This window comes from Somniosus microcephalus, chromosome 1, assembly GCF_052327205.1.
Source record: "Somniosus microcephalus isolate GS21.2 chromosome 1, FLI_Smic_1.0, whole genome shotgun sequence".
Taxonomy (NCBI): Eukaryota; Metazoa; Chordata; class Chondrichthyes; order Squaliformes; family Somniosidae; genus Somniosus; species Somniosus microcephalus.
Genome location: NC_140987.1, coordinates 218,632,770 through 218,651,987, shown reverse-complemented (window position 1 = coordinate 218,651,987; position 19,218 = coordinate 218,632,770). Strand labels below are relative to the sequence as shown.

Sequence of the window (19,218 nt, the reverse complement as noted above, 5' to 3'; positions counted from 1 at the left end):
CGGAGGTTGGGGATGACATTAAAAGGGAAATTAGAGAAGCGTGCAATAAGGGCACAGCAGTCATCATGGGTGACTTTAATCTACATATAGATTGGGCTAACCAAATTAGTAACAATACTGTGGAGAAGGAATTCCTGGAATGTTTATGGGATGGGTTCCTCGAACCAACTAGAGATCAGGCCATCTTAGACTGGGTATTATGTAATGAGAAAGGATTAATTAGCAATCTTATTGTACGAGACCCCTTGGGTCGGAGCGATCATAATATGATAGAATTCTTCATTAAGATGGAGAGTGAAGTAGTTGACTCAGAGGCTAGGGTCCTGAATTTAAATAAAGGAAATTACGATGGTATGAGGTGCGAGTTGGGTAGGATTGATTGGGGAATGTTACTCAAAGGATTGACGGTGGATAGGCAATGGCAAACATTTAAAGATCGCATGGATGAACTACAGAATTTGTTCATCCCTGTTTGGCATAAAAATAAAACAAAAAATGTGACTCAACCGTGGCTAACAAGGGAAATTAGGGATAGCATAAGATCCAAGGAGAGGACATTTAAATTGGCCAGAAAAAGCAGTAAACCTGAGGATTGGGAGCAGTTTAGGATTCAACAAAGGAGGACAAAGGGATTAATTAAGAGGGGGAAAATAGAATATGAGAGTAAGCTTTCAGGGAACATAAAAACTGGCTGTAAAAGCTTTTATAGATATGTGAAGAGAAAAAGATTAGTGAAGTCAAGCGTAGGTCCCTTGCAGTCAGAATCAGGGGAATTTATAATGGGGAACAAAGAAATGGCAGACCAATTAAATACATATTTTGGTTCTGTCTTCACAAAGGAGGACACAAATAACCTCCCAGAGATGTCAGGGAACATAGGGTCTGATGAAAGGGAGGAACTGAAAGAAATCAGTATTCGTAGGGAAATGGTGTTAGGGAAATTGACGGGACTGAAGGCCGATAAATCCCCAGGGCCTGATAATCTACATCCTAGGTTACTTAAGGAAGTGGCCCTAGAAATAGTTGATGCATCGCTGATTATCTTCCAACATTCGATGGAATCTGGAACAGTACCTATGGATTGGAGGGTAGCTAATGTTACCCCACTATTCAAAAAAGGTGGTAGAGAGAAAATGGGGAATTACAGACCGGTAAGCCTGACATCGGTAGTGGGGAAAATGCTAGAGTCCATTATAAAAGATGTAATAGCAGAGCACTTGGAAAACAGTGACAGGATCGGACAAAGTCAACATGGATTTACAAAAGGTAAATCGTGCTTGACGAATCTACTGGAATTTTTTGAGGATGTACCTTGTAAAATAGATAAGGGAGAACCAGTGGATGTGGTGTATTTGGACTTTCAAAAGGCTTTTGATAAGGTCCCGCATAAGAGATTAGCGTGTAAAGTTAAGGCACATGGGATTGGGGGCAAGGTATTGACTTGGATAGAGAACTGGTTGGCAGACAGAAAGCAAAGAGTTGGAATAAACAGGTCTTTTTCCGAGTGGCAGGCAGAGACTAGTGGGGTATCGCAGGGATCAGTCCTTGGACCCCAGCTATTCATAGAAACATAGAAGTTAGGAGCAGGAGTAGGCCATTTGGCCCCTCGAGCCTGCTCCGCCATTTAATGCGATCATGGCTGATCATCCAAATTCAGTACCCAGTCCCTGCTTTCTCCCCATCCCCCTTGATCCCTTTAGCCTTGAGAAATATATCCAACTCCTTCTTGAATATATTTAATGAATTGGCCTCTACTGCCTTCTGTGGTAGAGAATTCCACAGGTTCACCACTCTCTGGGTGAAGAAATTCCTCATTTCTGTCCTAAATGGCCTACCCCTTATCCTTAGACTGTGACCCCTGGTTCTGGATTCCCCGACCATCGGGAACATTCTTCCTGCATCTAGACTGTCCAGATATTAATGATCTAGACAAGGGAACTAGATGTAATATCTCCAAGTTTGCAGACGCCACAAAGCTGGGTGGGCGTGTGCTGTGAGGAGGATGCCGAGAAACTCCAGGATGATTTAGACAGGTTGGGTGATTGGGCAGAAGCATGGCAGATGCAATATAATGTGGATAAATGCAAGGTTATCCACTTTGGTGGCAAAAACAGGAAGGCAGATTATTATCTGAATGGCAATAGATTGGGAGAAGGGGAAGTGCAACGAGACCTGGGTGTCCTTGTGCACCAGTCGCTGAAGGTAAGCATGCAGGTGCAGCAGGCGGTTAAGAAGGCAAATGGTGTGTTGGCCTTCGTAGCGAGAGGGTTTGAGTACAGGAACAAGGATGTCTTGCTGCAGTTGTACAGGGCCTTGGTGAGACCAAATCTTGAGTATTGTGTGCAGTTTTGGTCGCCTTATCTGAGGAAGGATGTTCTTGCTATGGAGGGAGTTCAGCGAAGATTCACCAGGCTGATACCTGGGATGGTAGGAATGACGTATGAGGAGAGATTGGGTCGATTGGGCTTATACTCGCTGGAGTTTAGAAGAATGAGAAGGGATCTCATTGAAACTTATAAAATTCTGACAGGACTGAACAGACTAGGTGCAGGAAGGATGTTCCCGATGGTCGGGAAGTCCAGAACCAGGGGTCACAGTCTAAGGATAAGGGGTAAGCCATTTAGGACAGTAATGAGGAGGAATTTCTTCACCCAAAAAATGGTGAACCTGTGGAATTCTCTACCACAGAAGGCAGTAGAGGCCAATTCATTAAATATATTCAAGAAGGAGTTGGATATATTTCTTAAGGCTAAAGGGATCAAGGGATATGGGGAGGAGGCAGGGACAGGGTACTGAATTTGGATGATCAGCCATGATCGCATTGAATGGCAGAGCAGGCTCGAGGGGCCAAAGGGCCTACTCCTGCTCCTATCTTAATTGTTTCTATGTTTCATGCATACTTTCCAGCATGACTGACTGGATAATGACCAGGAGTCCAGAGAATGACCCCAGCTGACATTTCCTCCCCCTTGCTCAAAGCTGCTGAATCTAGTTGTAGCATCCCTGGCTGAGATTTTAGCTAGGGTTGGTATCAATTAACTCAGCACAAATTGGTGATCAAGCATTGGACTTTTTTGACCTGTATGCTTCAGTTCCACAATACTAACTAGGCCATCATGAGAGCTACATTTACATATTTTTGATAATTCATTTTTATTTTGCAAACATTTCGGCTCCACTTATTCTTACTTTACCTGTTGTAAAAGGATATCACCAATCCTATTGATAAAAAAATTCCTTTCACTGTCCTCCTCAAAAGACTCTCGCCGTCTCTCTTTCAAGCAGAAGAAAAAATGCTTGTGAATTTCTAACAGCTCATCTAAAGAGGGAAATATTTTGTCAACGGTGTTGTGATCTAATTGCAGCTCCTCCTTCATGCCCTTCCTAAAAATTTCTGACATTATCTCCAGAGTCTGAATGTGGTGCATCTCTGTCTGCATCAGCTCTGCAAGTGAAGAAGAAACATTTTAGTAACATTAGAGCTTAATACTGGGTACTCTTCTTATAGTGTCTTTATACTGCAGGTGTCAGTATAATACCAGGACATGCTTTTGGGTGGTGCAACCCATCGGTAGTGAATTATACTGCAAGCTCTGTACCATTATATACTCAGGCAAAGCAGAGCTCTGATCACTGAATGGAACGTTGGTGATATTTTTAATATTACTGAAGAGCCAAATAAACTGTTGGCTCTATTTTAACAATAAAATATAAAGTTAATTGGCAGGACTTCTTAAAATGTTAAAAATCTAATTTTGAAAATGTGGCTTTACATGGCTACACTATACTACAACCAAGTGATTCCAGCCTACAGAATGACCACAAAGTTCTGATGAGGGAGATCACCTGGCCCATCTAGCTCATCCTTCGATAGGTAGAAATGCTCCCATTACAGTTTCTTGACATCCGTCCTGAAGTTGACCTTAAATCATGACCCATCTTTTTTCTCCAATTACCTCCTCATCTTCAATCTCCCTTTGCTCTCTCTCACTAACAGCATGTAAAAAGTTCCACATGAAAGACTTCAACTAGAATGCAGAGTAGAACATGGAAGTGGATATGAAGTTAGTTAAAAACAAGACACCAAGGCTTAGAAATTTGAGTAGGCCAGAAACCTGCCGGTGCCACCACGGGCCGAAGTTAATGGCTGCCCCCAAAAAGAATGCAGGTTGCACCAGTATTTTGGTGCAGCCTGCTGACTTACATTAACGCAGCGCAAAACCTGCAGTTTAACGCTCTGTTTCGGGCGGCAGCATCAGCAGGAGGCCCAATGTAGCATGGCCATAGTATCCTTGGAGCGAGGCAGCATTCCCTTAAAGCTAGCCTGTCATTTTAGAAAGCAGTGTCGATCCCTTAAAGGGGAACTGCCTTCTAAAATGAAAAAAATAAAAATCATTTAAAAATAGACGGGGAGAAATTCAGTATCGCCCTGTTTGGGGCGCTATTATTGGCGGTGCGCAATGTTTAGCGCCTGGCGCTAATTATCGCCTCCGACAGCAAACTTGGCTTTTATCGCCCCTGGAGGTGATTGGAGCGCTAATTCAGGCGCTACACACCTCTCTTAAGGCGCTAAGGCCGAGGAGCGAGGCGCTACCTCACAGCGCTGGCGAAGCTCATGTGATTTCAGTCAGCAATGGAACACAGACACACTGGCACCATCCAATTCTTAAAGGGGAGTTCTGACGAATGGTCATCGACCTGAAACGTTAAATCTGTTTCTCTCTTCACAGATGCTGCTTGACCTGCTGAGTTTCTCCTGTATTTTCTGTTTTTATCTTAAAGGGGAGAGTTGAACTTGCTCTCCATCCACATCCTGCTCATTGCATCCTGGAATCTCGGCCTGAATCTCTGACTGGAGAGACCTGTACATCAAATCTGCTGGAAAGAACAATAGAGAGGCCCAGGGAAAGAGCTCAGAGTGCAGCCCCCACAGTCTCTTCTAAATAGATACAAGGAAGGGCAAATCAAAACCAACCTGCAAAGTGCTGCTCAGTACCCAAAACTCCTTCACACAGCGCTGAATCTCTCCAGAAGTCAGTCTCTCTCTCTCAGAATGCGTGGTGCAAAAATGTCACCGACAAAAAAAGGCAGGAAGTGGTCGCCTTTAAATAGCGCTCCTCTAGTCCCTTTCTGACAGCATAACGCTCCCCTCAACCTGTCGTTGCTAGCGGCAGGCGGTAAGGCAGGGGGCGCCACTCAATTTCCGGTCCGGGGCGCTAACGGGGCGTTGCGCACTCGACTGACGTCACGATTTGCCGGCGCAGGAGATCGTGGCGGTAGTGTTTAGCGCCGCTGCAAAATGTCCGGTCAATTTCGCGAGAGGCGCAGATATCGCCGGGCGCTAGTTGCTTTGCACCCCACTTAGCGCCCTCTTAAGGCACTAACGGGTGGCGCTACCAACTGAATTTTTCCCCCACAGTCTTTAACCCTTAGAGCTCAACTGCCTTCTGAAAAATGATAAACATTAAAAAATAATGCCAAAATGCCAGTCTTCAGCTCTTAAAGCTGAACTGTCTACCGCACGTAAATAAAATGGTAAAGTGCTTCAGCACTAACACAAATGGCTCAACAAGCCATGGAAGGGGCACCCAGGGTCTCGCAAGCAGTACCCCAGCTTTGTGCAGGGGATCAACACTGTAAGAGAGGTCCTCTACCCACAGGGGCCAGGAGGCCCTCCAGAAAGAATGATGTGGGACCAGATCACTGAGGCCGTCACTGCCAGCAGTGTTGCCCCCAACACCTGGCCCCAGTGCCCAAAGAAGTTTCATGAACTCAGGCTAGTGGTCAAGGTCAGTGAATGCACCTTCAAAAGCCGTCTCCTACCAACTGCACCACTAGTCTCACACACTGCACTTTACACGACCTTACCCCCAACCCCCATCACTCATCTACCAACAATCTGCACCAAATACGAGGCACACCTCCCATTCCTAGCTTCATCTTACCCCCTTGGAGGAGACGGTGATGGCTATTCTTGACAGGGGCATGGTTGAGCCCTTGGCTAGCGGCATCACTGAAAAGATACAAGGTGCTGGTATCCTCATACGTTATCATCCTTCTCAAATTCCACTTCCCCCTCATCCTATCTTCTGATTTACAAGGTCTAAGCATGCACCTCTTGCTACGTTTAAGAGGCATATTATCATACAAGGGAGTGGGAGATGCTGAGTGGAGTCCTGCAGGTGTCAGTGCTGGAACACCTGTTATTTATAAAGCACATATATGATCTGGCTATCCAAACCAACTTTTAGTTGGTCAAATTTTCTGATGATATTAAAACCGAAAGAGCAGAAGAGACAGAGGATACAGCTAAAGATATGCAGGAGTTTTTAGATCAATTATGCAAGTGGGCAGATAAATTAAATGTAACTGATAAATGCAAAATATTGGACACAGCCCGAAGATGCTGACTGACCTGCTGAGTATTTCCAACATTTCCTGTTTTTATTTCAGATTTTCAGCATCCGCATTGTTTTGCTTTTGTATCAAGAAATGTTTCTTTAGCAAAGACCAATAAATGTTTTGAATAATCTACCAGGCATGTTTGTGGAGGCAAAATATTGTTGGCTGCTATGGTGGAAGAACTAGAACAATGGAATGATGAATGTCAATGGGTCAAATGGCCTTTCCCTAACATTTCTTAGGTCCTCATGTGCAAAAAAAGTAGTTTAAGAATTCTCAATATGAGCAATGAGGGGGAAAAATGTGTTTGGGACAATTTTATAATATTTAATAATATATTGAAAGTGCCAAATAGCATCTAGCACTTAATTAAATAAAAAAACACTACAACACAAAATTAAATACCTTTGATGAATGTCAGCTGGTTCACAATCAAATTCTAATCCTACATTATTAAAATAGTACACTCACCATATATCACATCTTGTCTCTTTATCATATCTTTCTGTTGTTTACTACTAAATGCATGATCAACAGCAAGGCTCCAAGACTCAGCTTTAAACTCCTGTGTGTCAAACTCAAGGTCTCCGCGCATTGAGGGGACCACATTATCTGGTAAAATGGAAAATTAACGTCAGTGGCTTTCAAGAAATATTTCACTTCAATTCAGGTACACACCCCTCCCACTATTTTCTATCCATTAATTTTAAATGGTGGAAAATTGTGCATGGGCTGCCAGAATTACCAACAGTTTCCGAAAAAAAATTATCCCAGATGGTTGATCATGTTCAAAAATAATTATTTGAAGATCAAAGTTTGTGCTCAAGGAACACCATCACTCGGGTTATAAAACTGTATTTTTTTATGACCTTGAGGCTTAATTGTTGGCATACATCTGACAAGGGTCTGATGAAGGTTCTTCATCTAAAACATTAACCTGTCCCTTCTCTTTCAGATGCTGGTGGAGTTGCTGTGTGTTTCCAGTATATTTTTATTTTAGATTTAATCATCGATATTTTTAATGTTTTCTCACTACAGTAATATATTCTTGTACATTATTTTTCAAGTTGGGAAAAAGCTCATGGCTAACCTCTCTTCTCACTATCTTCCTGACAATGTTAAATTGATGACCTCTTATCACATAGTCCCCAACTAGAGAAAAATAGTATTTCCCTATTCACTCTACATAAAAAAGCAGATTACCTGGTCATTATCTCATTGCTGTTCGTGGGACCGCGCTATGCGCAAATTGGCTGCCGGGTTTTCGACATTACAAGAGTGACTACACTTCAAAAAAAAAACTTAATTAGCTGTAAAGTGCTTTGGGTCAACCTGAGGTCATGAAAAGCTGCTATATAAGTCCAAGTTTTCATTTCTCTCTGTCTACTAAAACCTTTCATAATTTTTAAAACTATTGAATCTCTTTCTTCGCTCCAGTGCAAATAGTTTCAGTATCTCAACTCTCTCCTCATAGCTAGTTTCCCAATCCTGTATTATCCTGGTGAACCTATGCTGTAGGTTCTCAATGGCTTTAATGTCCTTTCTGTAATGGGGTGCCGAGAACTGCACACAGTACTCTAACTGAAGCCAAGCCAATATTTTGTACAAATTTATCATTACTTCTCAACTCTTCTACTCTATACCACATTTATAAAACCCAAAGTGCTGTTGGCTATTTTAATGGTTTACCTACCTGCATTTGACATTGAGTAATTATACAATTAAACCCCCACACCTTTCATTCCTTGTTTTTTTTATCCCAAAATGCATTACCTCACACTTACCCACATTATATTGCACCTACCACCTGTCTGTCCATTCCATTAACCTGTCTATATCTTCCTGAAGTCTTGCACAGTCCCCGCTGTTTGCTAAACCCCTTACCTTTGCATCAGCAGCAAATTTCAAGATTATACTTCAGGTCATCTACGTATACCAAGAAGAAAAGTGGACACAGCACTGATTGCTGGGATACGCCACTTCCAACCCTTCTCCAATCCGAACAACACCGATTTATTCCAATTTTGTTTCCTTTCCATTACACAACATTTTATCCATGCTGCTCCATTTCCAACAATTTGCAGTTATATAGCATCATTAACATAGAAAAACATCCCAAGGCACTTCATGGAATCATAATTGGACAAAAATTGACACTGAGTCAAAGAAGGAGATACAGTATTAGGAGAGGTAATTAAAAGCTTGGTCAAAGATATAGGTTTTCAGGAGAGTCTTAAAAGAAGAGAGGTGCATAGGTTTAGGGAGGAAATTCCAGAGTTTAGGGCCTAGACGGCTGAAGGCACAGCTGCCAAATAGTGGAGCAAACGAGTGGGGGGGTGAGCAAAAGTCCAGAGCTGGAGGAACACAGATTTCTCAAAGGGTTGTAGGGCTGGAGGAAGTTACATGGCAGGGAAGCGTGAGGCCATGAAGGGATTTGAACATGAGGATCAGGATTTTAAGGGATTGGGGAACCAGAAGCCAGTGTAGATCAGCAAGCACAGGGTGAAGAGTGAGTGGGACTTGGTGTAGTTTAGGATATAGGCAGCAGAATTTTGAAGGAGATTAAATTTATACAGGGTGGGAGATGGGAGGCCAGCTAGGAAAGCATTAGATTAGTCAAGTCTGGGGTTGACAAAGGCATGGATGAGAGTTTCAGCAGCAGATGGGCAGAGGTGGAGATGGGCAGAGGTGGAGATGGGCGATTGCACAGAGGTGGAAGTAGGCAACTTTGTGATGGAGAGGATATGGGGCCAAAAGCTCAGCTTGGCATCAAATACGACAGCGACATTGCAAACAGTCAGCTTCAACCTGAGACAGTGGCGAGGGAGGGGGATAGAATCAGTGGAGAGTGTACAAAGCTTGTGGCAAGTCCAAGGCAATGGCTTTGGTCTTTACAATTTAGCTGGAGGAAATTCTGGCTCCTCCAGGACTGGTGACAACACAGAGGCAGTGGAGGAATCAAGAGAGGTGGTGGAGAGGTAGATCTGGGTGTCATCAACCTATATGTGGAACCCATGTCTCTGAATGATATAGCCTAGGGAAAGCATGAGAAAGAGGAGGGGACCAAATCAGCAGGACAATAGAGAAGCGGTGTTGGAAGAGGATGGTGTGGTCAACTGTGTCAAACACTGTAGAGAAGCCGAGAAGGAATAATGCACCATGGTCACAGTCACATAGGATGTAATTTGTGATTCTGGTTACGGCTGTTATGGCACGATGTCAGGGGCAGAAACCTAATTGGAGGAATTCAAAGAAGGAGTTGCAGGAAAGATGGGTATGGATTTGGAAGGTAGTAGCACATTCAAGGACTTTGGAGATGAAAGGGAGGTTAGAGATGGCACGGTAGTTTGCACAGACAGAGGGGTCGAGGATGCGTATTTTGAGGAGTGATGTCAGTTTTGAAAGGGAGAGGGACGGTACCTGCAGCAAGAGAACTAGTCACAATGCCAGTTAGCATGGGGGCTAGCAATGAAAGTTGAGTGGTCAGCAGTTTAGCAGGGAAATGTCTAGAAAGCAGGAGGTGTGTCTCATTGGCATTAAGTGCTTGGAGAGGGCATGGGGGAGCGAGGAAAGAAGCTAAAGAAAAACGTGAGTTCAGGGCTAGGGGAACCTTGGGGGAAGTTTGGCTTGGTGGGCAAGGGGATGGGGTGATGGAGGCAACTGAATGAATGGTCCTAATCTTAGTGGTAGAGAATTCCATGAGCTCCTCACACTTCTTGTTGGAGTTGAGGATGGAGAGGGCAGGGGAAGGGATTTAAGGAGCCGGTTTGTTGTGGAAAAAAGGAGCTGAGTGTTATCTTTTGATTCCAGGATCCTGGAATGAGTGGTTTTGGCTGATGAGAACAAGGCCCAAGTGTTTGATGTAGTCTAGCCAGATCTGGCAATGGACGTGTGCCAGATACGTTCAAGTCTGCACACCTTGGTCTTGAGAGAACAAAGATGGGGTCGTACCAAGGAGGAAGACGGGGGGCAAGGGATGGGATAGAGAATAAGGGTTTTACTGCAGACAAGTGCATCAAAGGTCAAGATGAGGGAGTGATTGAGCATATCAACAGCTGCAGAGGTATTGTGGCGAATGGAGAGCCAAAGGCTAAGCAGTTGGGAGTTTCAAAGTGCAGTTGCAAGTGGCCCGGGGGACAGCATCTTCCAGGCCTGGACACAGGAGGAAGGGCAGTTACCGAATTGCTGGTTTCTGTGTTGTAACTTCTATGTAATGATCCTTTAACACTTTTCAAGTTTGTAATGAGCCACTTAAGTGGTGTGACTTTTGAAAAGTTTGTTTGTGTAAACATTCATTTGTATGAAATAGCTCAACATCAAATTCGAAAGTCTATTTTACCAAATAGGTCCTGGACTGTAACCACAGTAATGGTGAAATGCAAGCTGATTTTTTGTTGGTGGGGATTATGGCAGATGGCCCCTAACTATGCAAAGGAGGTAACTAGCATGGCAGTAGATCCCATACAGAGCTAATACAGTGCCAGTGACTCAGAGACCTCCCAAGAGCGCCAGAAAGATTGAACAATTTTAAAAGGATCACAAACATGACGCATGAATATTACTTTGAAGTAGCAACACAGGACATATATGACATGCAAGAAACTAGCAGATATACACAAAAAAGTACTCACCGATAAAGAATTGTTAGCAAGGATATAGCACAGAAGGTTGTAGAAGTGAAAATAGCAGGTTTATGTAAATGATATTATATATGCCACAATGACAAAGCAAAGCTAATGAAGGACAGATTTCCATGAATTAAATCATGCTGCTTCAGCCTTGTTGGAAGCATCAGTGTCTCCGGTTTTCTACAGAGCTGCCCCTGAAGACGCCTACAGCCTACGTTATCAATGTGGCTCCAAAGAAATAACTAAGTGCAAGAGAACTGAAATAATGGTCCCCCCGCAGGGAATTTAATTAATACAAATTATTTTTCTATAATTATCCTTTCAGCTGCTATCAAGACATGACAACTGCCTTTAGTTGCTTCTAAAATACCTCTGACTGTGAAGCCATATCATTCCCTTGTAAAATAAAACTCAGATTACAGCACCAGCCATTTACCAGCCGCTCTATATGCAACCGTTCACAGATACTCACCCTCTAGTGCAAGCGATTCTGTTGAAGGAGATGACCCCATTGTTTGAAGTAATTCCTCAGACTGTGATCTGTTCCGAGGTACATAGCTATCCACCTCCACCTCCATCGACTCCATGATTCCTCTAAAATGACAAAAAAATAGTTCCACACAGATAACGAAAACATTTTAGAAAATGCATGCTATATTTGCAAAGGAAACAATTTTGCAAAATTCTGCTTACCTGTCTATACTAGAAGCACTTTTTGACAATGGCTGATGTTGTAGTGAAGTTTCTCGTTTGAGAGCAGATATGCCGACAGGCAAAGAGGATGAGGTGGTGTTCAATGATAGGAGTGAAGACTGTGAAGCATCCTTAAGTGAAATAGCTATTGAAACAACAGATATTGTTTAAAACAGTAAACATTGCTATCGCTCAGCAAGTCAGGCAGATAAGGTAGTCAGTAGCCCTGGCAAACAGGGCGTGAGTGACTTGGTGAATGCATCTACAGACCACGAACCAGCTGTTGCAGGCTATATCTCCTGTGGCCCCCCAGTGGAATAAAGTTGAGTGCCATTGTAATTTTGACTGGCACAGGAAGAGCTAGGGAGGCTCAAGATCGTAGCTTCTCATCCTCTTCCAGCCGGTGACAAGAGCTCTCTTATTATCTCCCTGCTGAAACAGCGCTCCTCAAGCATCGCTTCTCTGAGAAATCTAGGAATCTTAGCCTTGGTCCGTACATCCTATCTGCAGAATTCCTACAAATCAGCAGTCCCTTCCTCCTCTGGTGACATTTCACCAACCTCGCATCCAGCAGTGCTTCCTGATTATTATCCTTCTTCATATAAAACATGTAAAGGACAACCCCATCCTTCACCTCTCAGCAGCCTCATAGCAGGACAAAAGATCCAAACAAAATGCCCATTTTAACAGCAGCTGAAAGCCCCTGTATCAGCTTATTGGCCTTTCCGTACCAAATATGTTGGCTCAAGTCTTATATTGCATCAATAGCCCTGTAACTTTTTATGGGCCCACGATGTTCAAGTATTGCTGCACCCAAAAAATCAGGGCATAGCTTCCTGTAACATGACAAAAACTTCAAAAAGCTTGGAACTACATCAGTGCCGCAGCATCACGGGGGTGGGGGGGGGGGCTGGCATGGCCTCATGACAGCACGTTTGTGGGTGGACCAGAGACCCAACATTGCAGGTCTCCAAACACATATTTCTGATTGATTGCACCTCTTCTGTGAACGCTCCGAGGGTGCAAAGAGCAAGAAAATTGGGCCTATAAGCTCTTTACTGTACCCATTAATGTTAAATTGTGGTCCCAGAGTTTTTTTTTCTACCTTATTCATGGTGCCGAGCAATGCTCGACGGCCGTATAAAACTGGCATGAATATGATTCTGTGCAAAACGTGACATCACTAGATTTATTACCAGCTCATTTCCATGTGCCCAACTAAAAATGGTTGAGCACCTCCACCAGCTGCTGGAAAATGGTGAAAAATGGGGCAGGTGGAGAGGTCGATGGAGATTCAGCATTATGGTTCTCTATCCCATTCCCACTGCTACCTACCTGATTAACACCAATAAATCAAGCAGTGGCCAGAGGAAAAATCTGGGCTTGTGACAGACAGAACTCAACAAAAAAAAGTTTTAATTTCACACATTCTTTGATGCATCTATTCATACTTACACTGCACACAATGGGTTGCTTTATTTCGGGATACCATATGATATTTGTCTTGAGGTTTCTGCTGAAGAAAAACACCAGTTTTGTAAGAATAGAATAAAAAAATAACATTTTTGAGGTTATACCAATATAACAATACTGAATATACAACATACTAAATCATTTCCACACATGAAAAGTTCCCACTTCAACCTTTTTGTTGCCATAACAAGCACTTGTAATTTTGCACCACAGAACATTTATCATCACCAATAATTGCATGCTCAACCGTAACACACTGGGCTCGATTTTAATTCCCGAGGCGGGTTGGAGTCAGGTTGCGTGGTGGGCGGGTTCGGGAGCCACTTCTAGCGGGAACAGCTGCAGAGTTGCGATTTTTATTCAAGTACCTTGTTAATTTCATGGAGGCGCACTGGCCGGTCCAATGAGTGGGATCGGGTCGGCTGGCTGCCTCTGATGATGTCATAATAGCAGCTGCTTTTAAAGCTGCCATCCAACCTAAGCCTTTCTATTGTGGTTTCCTGCACTTCTTTTCAAAGCTATGACTTCTTCCAGAGGCAAGGCAGCTCCTCTTTTTAATGATGAGTCCCTCCAAGTTCTTGTGGATGCTGTCGGAAGGCGCAGGGAGATTCTCTTCCCTCCTGATGGCCAGAGGAAGCCTCCTCAGCAGACCAAGGCAGCCTGGCTGTGCATTGCTCAGGAGGTGAGCGCAAGGTCCATTTATGCACGGTCATGGATCCAGTGCCGCAAAAGGTTTAATGATCTTATGAGAACATCAAAAGTGAGTATCCCATCTCACTTGCCTTCATTCTGCTTCCCTTCTCTTCTCATCACCAGCACTCTACTACGTTGTAAGCCTCCTCCTCCATATACCACCTTACTCTTACTTCCTTTGCACCCTTTCCTATCCATCTCTGTCTCTGCACTGAATCACTTCAGCATCCTGCCTATGCACCCCTTAGGCTCGCTCTCACTGTCATGCACTGACAACAACTAACAACGCACAGGGAGCTACCTTCCTCTTGGCACCTTACCCCATCTTCGTCTCACTCAAAGCTTCCATGGTAAGGATTAATCACACTCACTCCATCACTGTGGCTGAAACACCGCTTGTATCACTCCTTGCAGGAAAAGATAGGCCACAATAAGAGGGAGAGAGCACTGACTGGAGGAGGAACACCTACCCTTGCAACATTGACCAGTGCTGAGGAGGCAGCAAACAAGATTGTTGGAGGTGGCAAGGAACTGGTAGTGGGCGATGGAGAGACGGGCACACTGGAGGAAGCTGGTGACATAATTGAGTTTCATCCCTCTCAGAAAGCAATGGAATATGATGTTCATAGAGAATCGCTTTGTATCATCTGTTCAAAAGGATGTGTCTTCTACATCAATATCAGATGTTTAATTCAAGCCTTTACTCTCACACAGTACCATCAAGCATCCCCTCCCCTCCCCACGATCCAGGACGAAGACCCAGACATCTCCTCAGAGGAACCTGAAGTCTCTGAGGGAGCAGCGTCACCAGAACTCAGTGCACCCAGCACCAGCGCAGCAACGCACACCTCGGTGGGGCCATTGCTAGTTAGAGTAGTGTAGCCACCTGGTCTATCACAGCGCACAAGTGAGCATCAGCAGATGGTGGAGACAGCGACAGCAGTGGAGAGTCCTCGGCAGAGGTCACAGGACTCTCCTAGCTCCACTGAGCTACATGCAGACGCTGTGCCACTGGGGCCATCCAGAAAAAGAGCGGTTCGTGAAATACAGGAACAAGTGCAGGTGTCTCTGGAAGGGTTTGCCTCCCAGGTTAGTGTGAGTGCGGATAGAATGGAGGAGTCCATCTCTAACATCAGCACTGTCGTGGTGGAGGCACTGGTGCATGAACACACCACCATGGAGAGGATGGCAACCTCCATGGATAGGATGGCAACCTCAGTGGAAAGGATGGCTATGGCCATGGAGGAAATAAGTTGCCAGAGTCAGGAAAACTTGGTGACTGTTCAGAATAGAATGACATCTCTGGAGGAGCGAAGGGCAGCTATTAAGCAGAGAGACCAGAGCTTCATGGACGTCCTTTTGAGGAGGACTGCCAGTACAGATACGGGTCCTCATGGTCCCTCTGAGGTGCAGCAAAGTGCTCTCCTGCCACTTGCCAGTACTGAGGTGCGGCTGACCCATGAGAGGGATGTTGTTGGCAGGACAGAAGGAAGTGTGGGCTCCTCTCAAAGCGCTCGCACGACCATGCCACTGCGGAGCCCTCGGTCAGAGACCTACTTTGCAGAGACAACTGAGATGGCCGTTTCAGCCCCTGCACAGCCACAGGAAGAGCAGACTTTTGAAGAGCCCTCCCAGGTTCCCAAACCCAGAGGACGCCCGCCAAAGGCGTCTAAGCTGGCACAGCATCCTAGTCAGCAAGGTGCCTCTATATCTGCTGAAGCCACAGGGGAAGCACCATGTAGAAGTATGCGCAAGAGAAAGATTAAGCACCTATAGTCACAAGGGGACTCACTTGGGTGATGCTTCTTTTTTTCTGACTCTTGCTGGTATATTTTGTCATGTGTTAAAGATAAATTATGTCAAACAGTTGATTGTGTGGCCTACGTGTTCTGGGAAATGGCAAAAGCGCATTGAGGGCTCAGGGTGACTTGCATTTCTAATGCTGATGATAAAAGTGATCGGAAGTAAGAGGGTATAGCAGAGATGAAGTATGACATTGGACAAGTGTCGCCTACAATTACAGAGACATATGGTGGCCACCTATGGTTGAAGAATAAGCTTATGGTAGTGTGGCATGGCAGTGTGCATACCCTGGTTGACGGGCAGCAGTGAACTGGAGGGATGCTGCATTGGTCACAACAGGACATTCAAGGCTCCCCTCGCCCTCCTCCTACTTCTCTTCTGTGGTGAGCCACGCGGCTGCTACTCCCCTGATTATGAGGACCAGGATGAGGGGGCATAAATGTTTCCCATCCCCTTGCTATAGATTTCATTTGAGGTAACAATCTTGCAAGCACACAGTCGAAGTGGCCTGAAATATTTCCATTCATGACACACTGCAGATGGGTGTCCACTTGAACAGTCAGAAGGTCAGCAGATGTACAACATGTTATCCTATACCTATAACAGCAAAGTTGTTGCATTTGAATGTCAGCCATGTTTCAGGGGCGCTTTTAAAGCGCTCCACCAATGCATACAAATCATGTCCTCCAGCAATTCATCTCCTTGAACCGGGCCTGTTTCTGACTAGTCGGGAATCAGGAGCCAGAAGCAGGAAAATGGGAAACCGCTACGAAAATAGGATTAGCAAGGCAGTTAACAGACCTGCCTCCAAACCCGTCTCCTCAGGGCTATTAAAATCGAGCCCACTAACTCTATTCTAGTCTTCTTGGTTTTAGGAAGAGAAGTAGGATACCTGTATTTTATGTCTAAATAGGTGCATATCTTTTTGTCAAATTACATATGAAACAATAAACTCATTTTGGCAAAATGTGAACTGATAGGGATATCAGACACATGAATGTCAGAGAACTTTAGGTTAATCAAGAATGTTTTCAATAGAATGCAAACGTTGCTGCTTTTAAAGAAAGTGGAATCTCATGTCTAAAAATCACCATTATCAAGACCATTCTACAAAATGAGAGTGAAGATTTTCTCGTGATCTATAAATTTCTATTTTAGCAATTGTGCATCCACTCTTGATTATATAAATACTTGAGTACCTAACAATATATCACCAATCGTGGAGCAGCTGACAATTAGTAATTGCCTCCCAGCACTTTTAAACTCATCCAGTCATCTGGGGAAGACTGACCAGTTCCAGAGATCTCTGCAGATGTTGTCTATGCCATACTTTGCCAGTTCACTAAGCTAGCTGAAACTTGCCTCTAGGATTCCAGGCCAGGATTCAAATTGGGTCTCACTTCAGTCAGCTGTCCACTCCAGTACTCTAGAATCTGAATTGACTTGTCTTGGGAAGGTACAGGTGACAATTGTACAGAGTGGATACGGGATGCAATGTGCATATGAATAAATGAATTACATTTGTAACAATCCTGAGGGGACTGGGCAGTAGGAAGTTGGAGTTTGGCTGCTCCCACCCAGGGGAAGAGGGGGGGGGGGAGAGGCTGGGATACAAGGCAAAACCCTGAAGGTTCTGTGGAGGAAGAGAGGTAGAAGGTGAGCACTGTTGCAGTTGTTGATTTGTATCATTGTTGCTAGTTGTTATTGAATACAAACTGTTCTATATACATAGTCAAGTTTGGAGTTTTGTCTGGAAGAAGTTGAAGAATCTGTTATCCAGTGCTTCACACAAGACCAGGAACATCATAGGTACACCACCACCTCCAAGTACTCCTCCAAGTCACATACCATGCTGACTTGGACATATAACATAGAATTACATAGAATATACAGCACAGAAACAGGCCATTCAGCCCAACTAGATTGTGCAAGTGTCAGTCGTGGCTCAGTTGGTAGCACCTTCGCCTCGTAATCAGAAGGTTGTGGGGTCAAGTTCCACTCCAGAGACTTGAGCACAAAAATCTAGGCTGGCACTCTACTGCAGTGCTGAGGGAGTGCTGCACTGTTGGGAGGTGCCATCTTTTGGATGAGACGTTAAACCGAGGCCTTGTCTGCTCTCTCAGGTGGACGTAAAAGATCCTATGGCACTATTTTGAAGAAGAGCAGGGGAGTTATTCCCGGTGTCTTGGCCAATATTTATCCCTCAATTAACATCACTAAAACAGATTACCTGGTTATTGTCACATTGCTGTTTGTGAGAGCTTGATGTGCGCAAATTGGCTGTCGCATTTCCTACATTACAACAGTGACTACACTTCAAAAAGTACTTCGTTGGCTGTAAAGCGCTTTGGGACGTCTGGTGGTTGTGAAAGGCACTATATAAATGTAAGTCTTTCTTTCTTTATAATCCACTCGAGTCTCCTCTATCTAGTCTACCTAGCTCACCTCGGCCTGTCAGCATATCTTTCTATTCCCTTTTCTCTCATGTACTTGTCTAGTTTCCAATTGAAAACATCTAAGCTATTTGCCTCAACCACTTCCTGTGGTAGCGAGTTCCACATTCTAACCATTTCTCCTGATTTCCCTATTGGAGTTATTAGTAACAATCTTGTATTTATGGCCCCTCGTTTTGGATTCTCCCACAAGTAGAAACATGCTCTCCACATGTACCCAGTCCAACTCATTCATAATTTTAAAATTATCTATTGGGTCACCTATACGTCTTCTCTTTTCTAAAGAGAACTGCCTTAACCTGTTCAATCTTTCCCTATAGCTATAATCTCTCAGTTCTGGTATCATCCTTATAAATCATTTTACACCTTCTCCAATGCTTCTGTGTCCTGGACGAGATCACCATTTGTTCATTATTGCTGGGTCAAAATATGGGAATTACCTGCCTTACGCCATCACCGAATCGCGATTGGTACAAGGACTGCAGTGGTTTAAGAAGGCCCACCACCACCTTCTCAGGTAAACTAGGCATGAACAATAAATGCAGTAAAGCCAGTGTTAGCCACAACCTGAGAATAAATTAAAAAAAGAGATTTTCATGGACCCAAGCTCTTTTATTCCTAAACCATGGACTATACTTACTAGATGCTTGACCTTGGTACACATAGGAACGGAATCTCTGCAATGTTTATGAATATTCGTAGTACAATCTGAAAAAAAAAACACATTTTTAACAGAAATAGAAATAAAATAAAATAAAATTGCCAATGCTAGAAGTCTGAAAAAACCCCACATTAGATGGTAAATATACAGCAGGTCTGTCAATATTTTTGAAGAGGAAAGATTAGTTAACATTAGGTATAGACCTATCTTCCAAACCAGTTCTGCTGAAGTAAATACAACCCAAACATTCACCTGGCTTTTCTCTTACTTGATGACAGATTTGCTATGCATTTACAGTGCATTTTGTTAAAAAAAAGATTTTTTCACTAATTTTGCCCAAGGAGTATTGGGAAAGATATTCCTGTGCTCTACTCCTCCCCCCGGGTGCTAGACAGGATCAGCACACTTGAAG

At 44.0% G+C, this 19,218-nt stretch overlaps 1 protein-coding gene across 5 annotated transcripts in view; it reads right to left on the bottom strand.

Annotated features, from left to right (window-relative positions):
- arhgef28a (Rho guanine nucleotide exchange factor (GEF) 28a) overlaps positions 1-19,218 on the bottom strand; it is a 678,106-nt gene that overhangs the window by 245,930 nt on the left and 412,958 nt on the right. For 4 of the 5 annotated variants that reach the window (XM_085990347.1, XM_085990327.1, XM_085990354.1 and 1 more), the window contains 6 exons: positions 18,786-18,853; positions 13,179-13,239; positions 11,724-11,868; positions 11,503-11,624; positions 6,874-7,014; positions 3,195-3,445 (listed from right to left, as the gene is read on the bottom strand). In XM_085990347.1, the coding sequence (XP_085846473.1) occupies positions 3,195-3,445; positions 6,874-7,014; positions 11,503-11,624; positions 11,724-11,868; positions 13,179-13,239; positions 18,786-18,853 (788 nt within the window). The remainder of the gene's footprint in view (positions 1-3,194; positions 3,446-6,873; positions 7,015-11,502; positions 11,625-11,723; positions 11,869-13,178; positions 13,240-18,785; positions 18,854-19,218) is intronic. The other variant, XM_085990336.1, reaches the window with a different exon arrangement.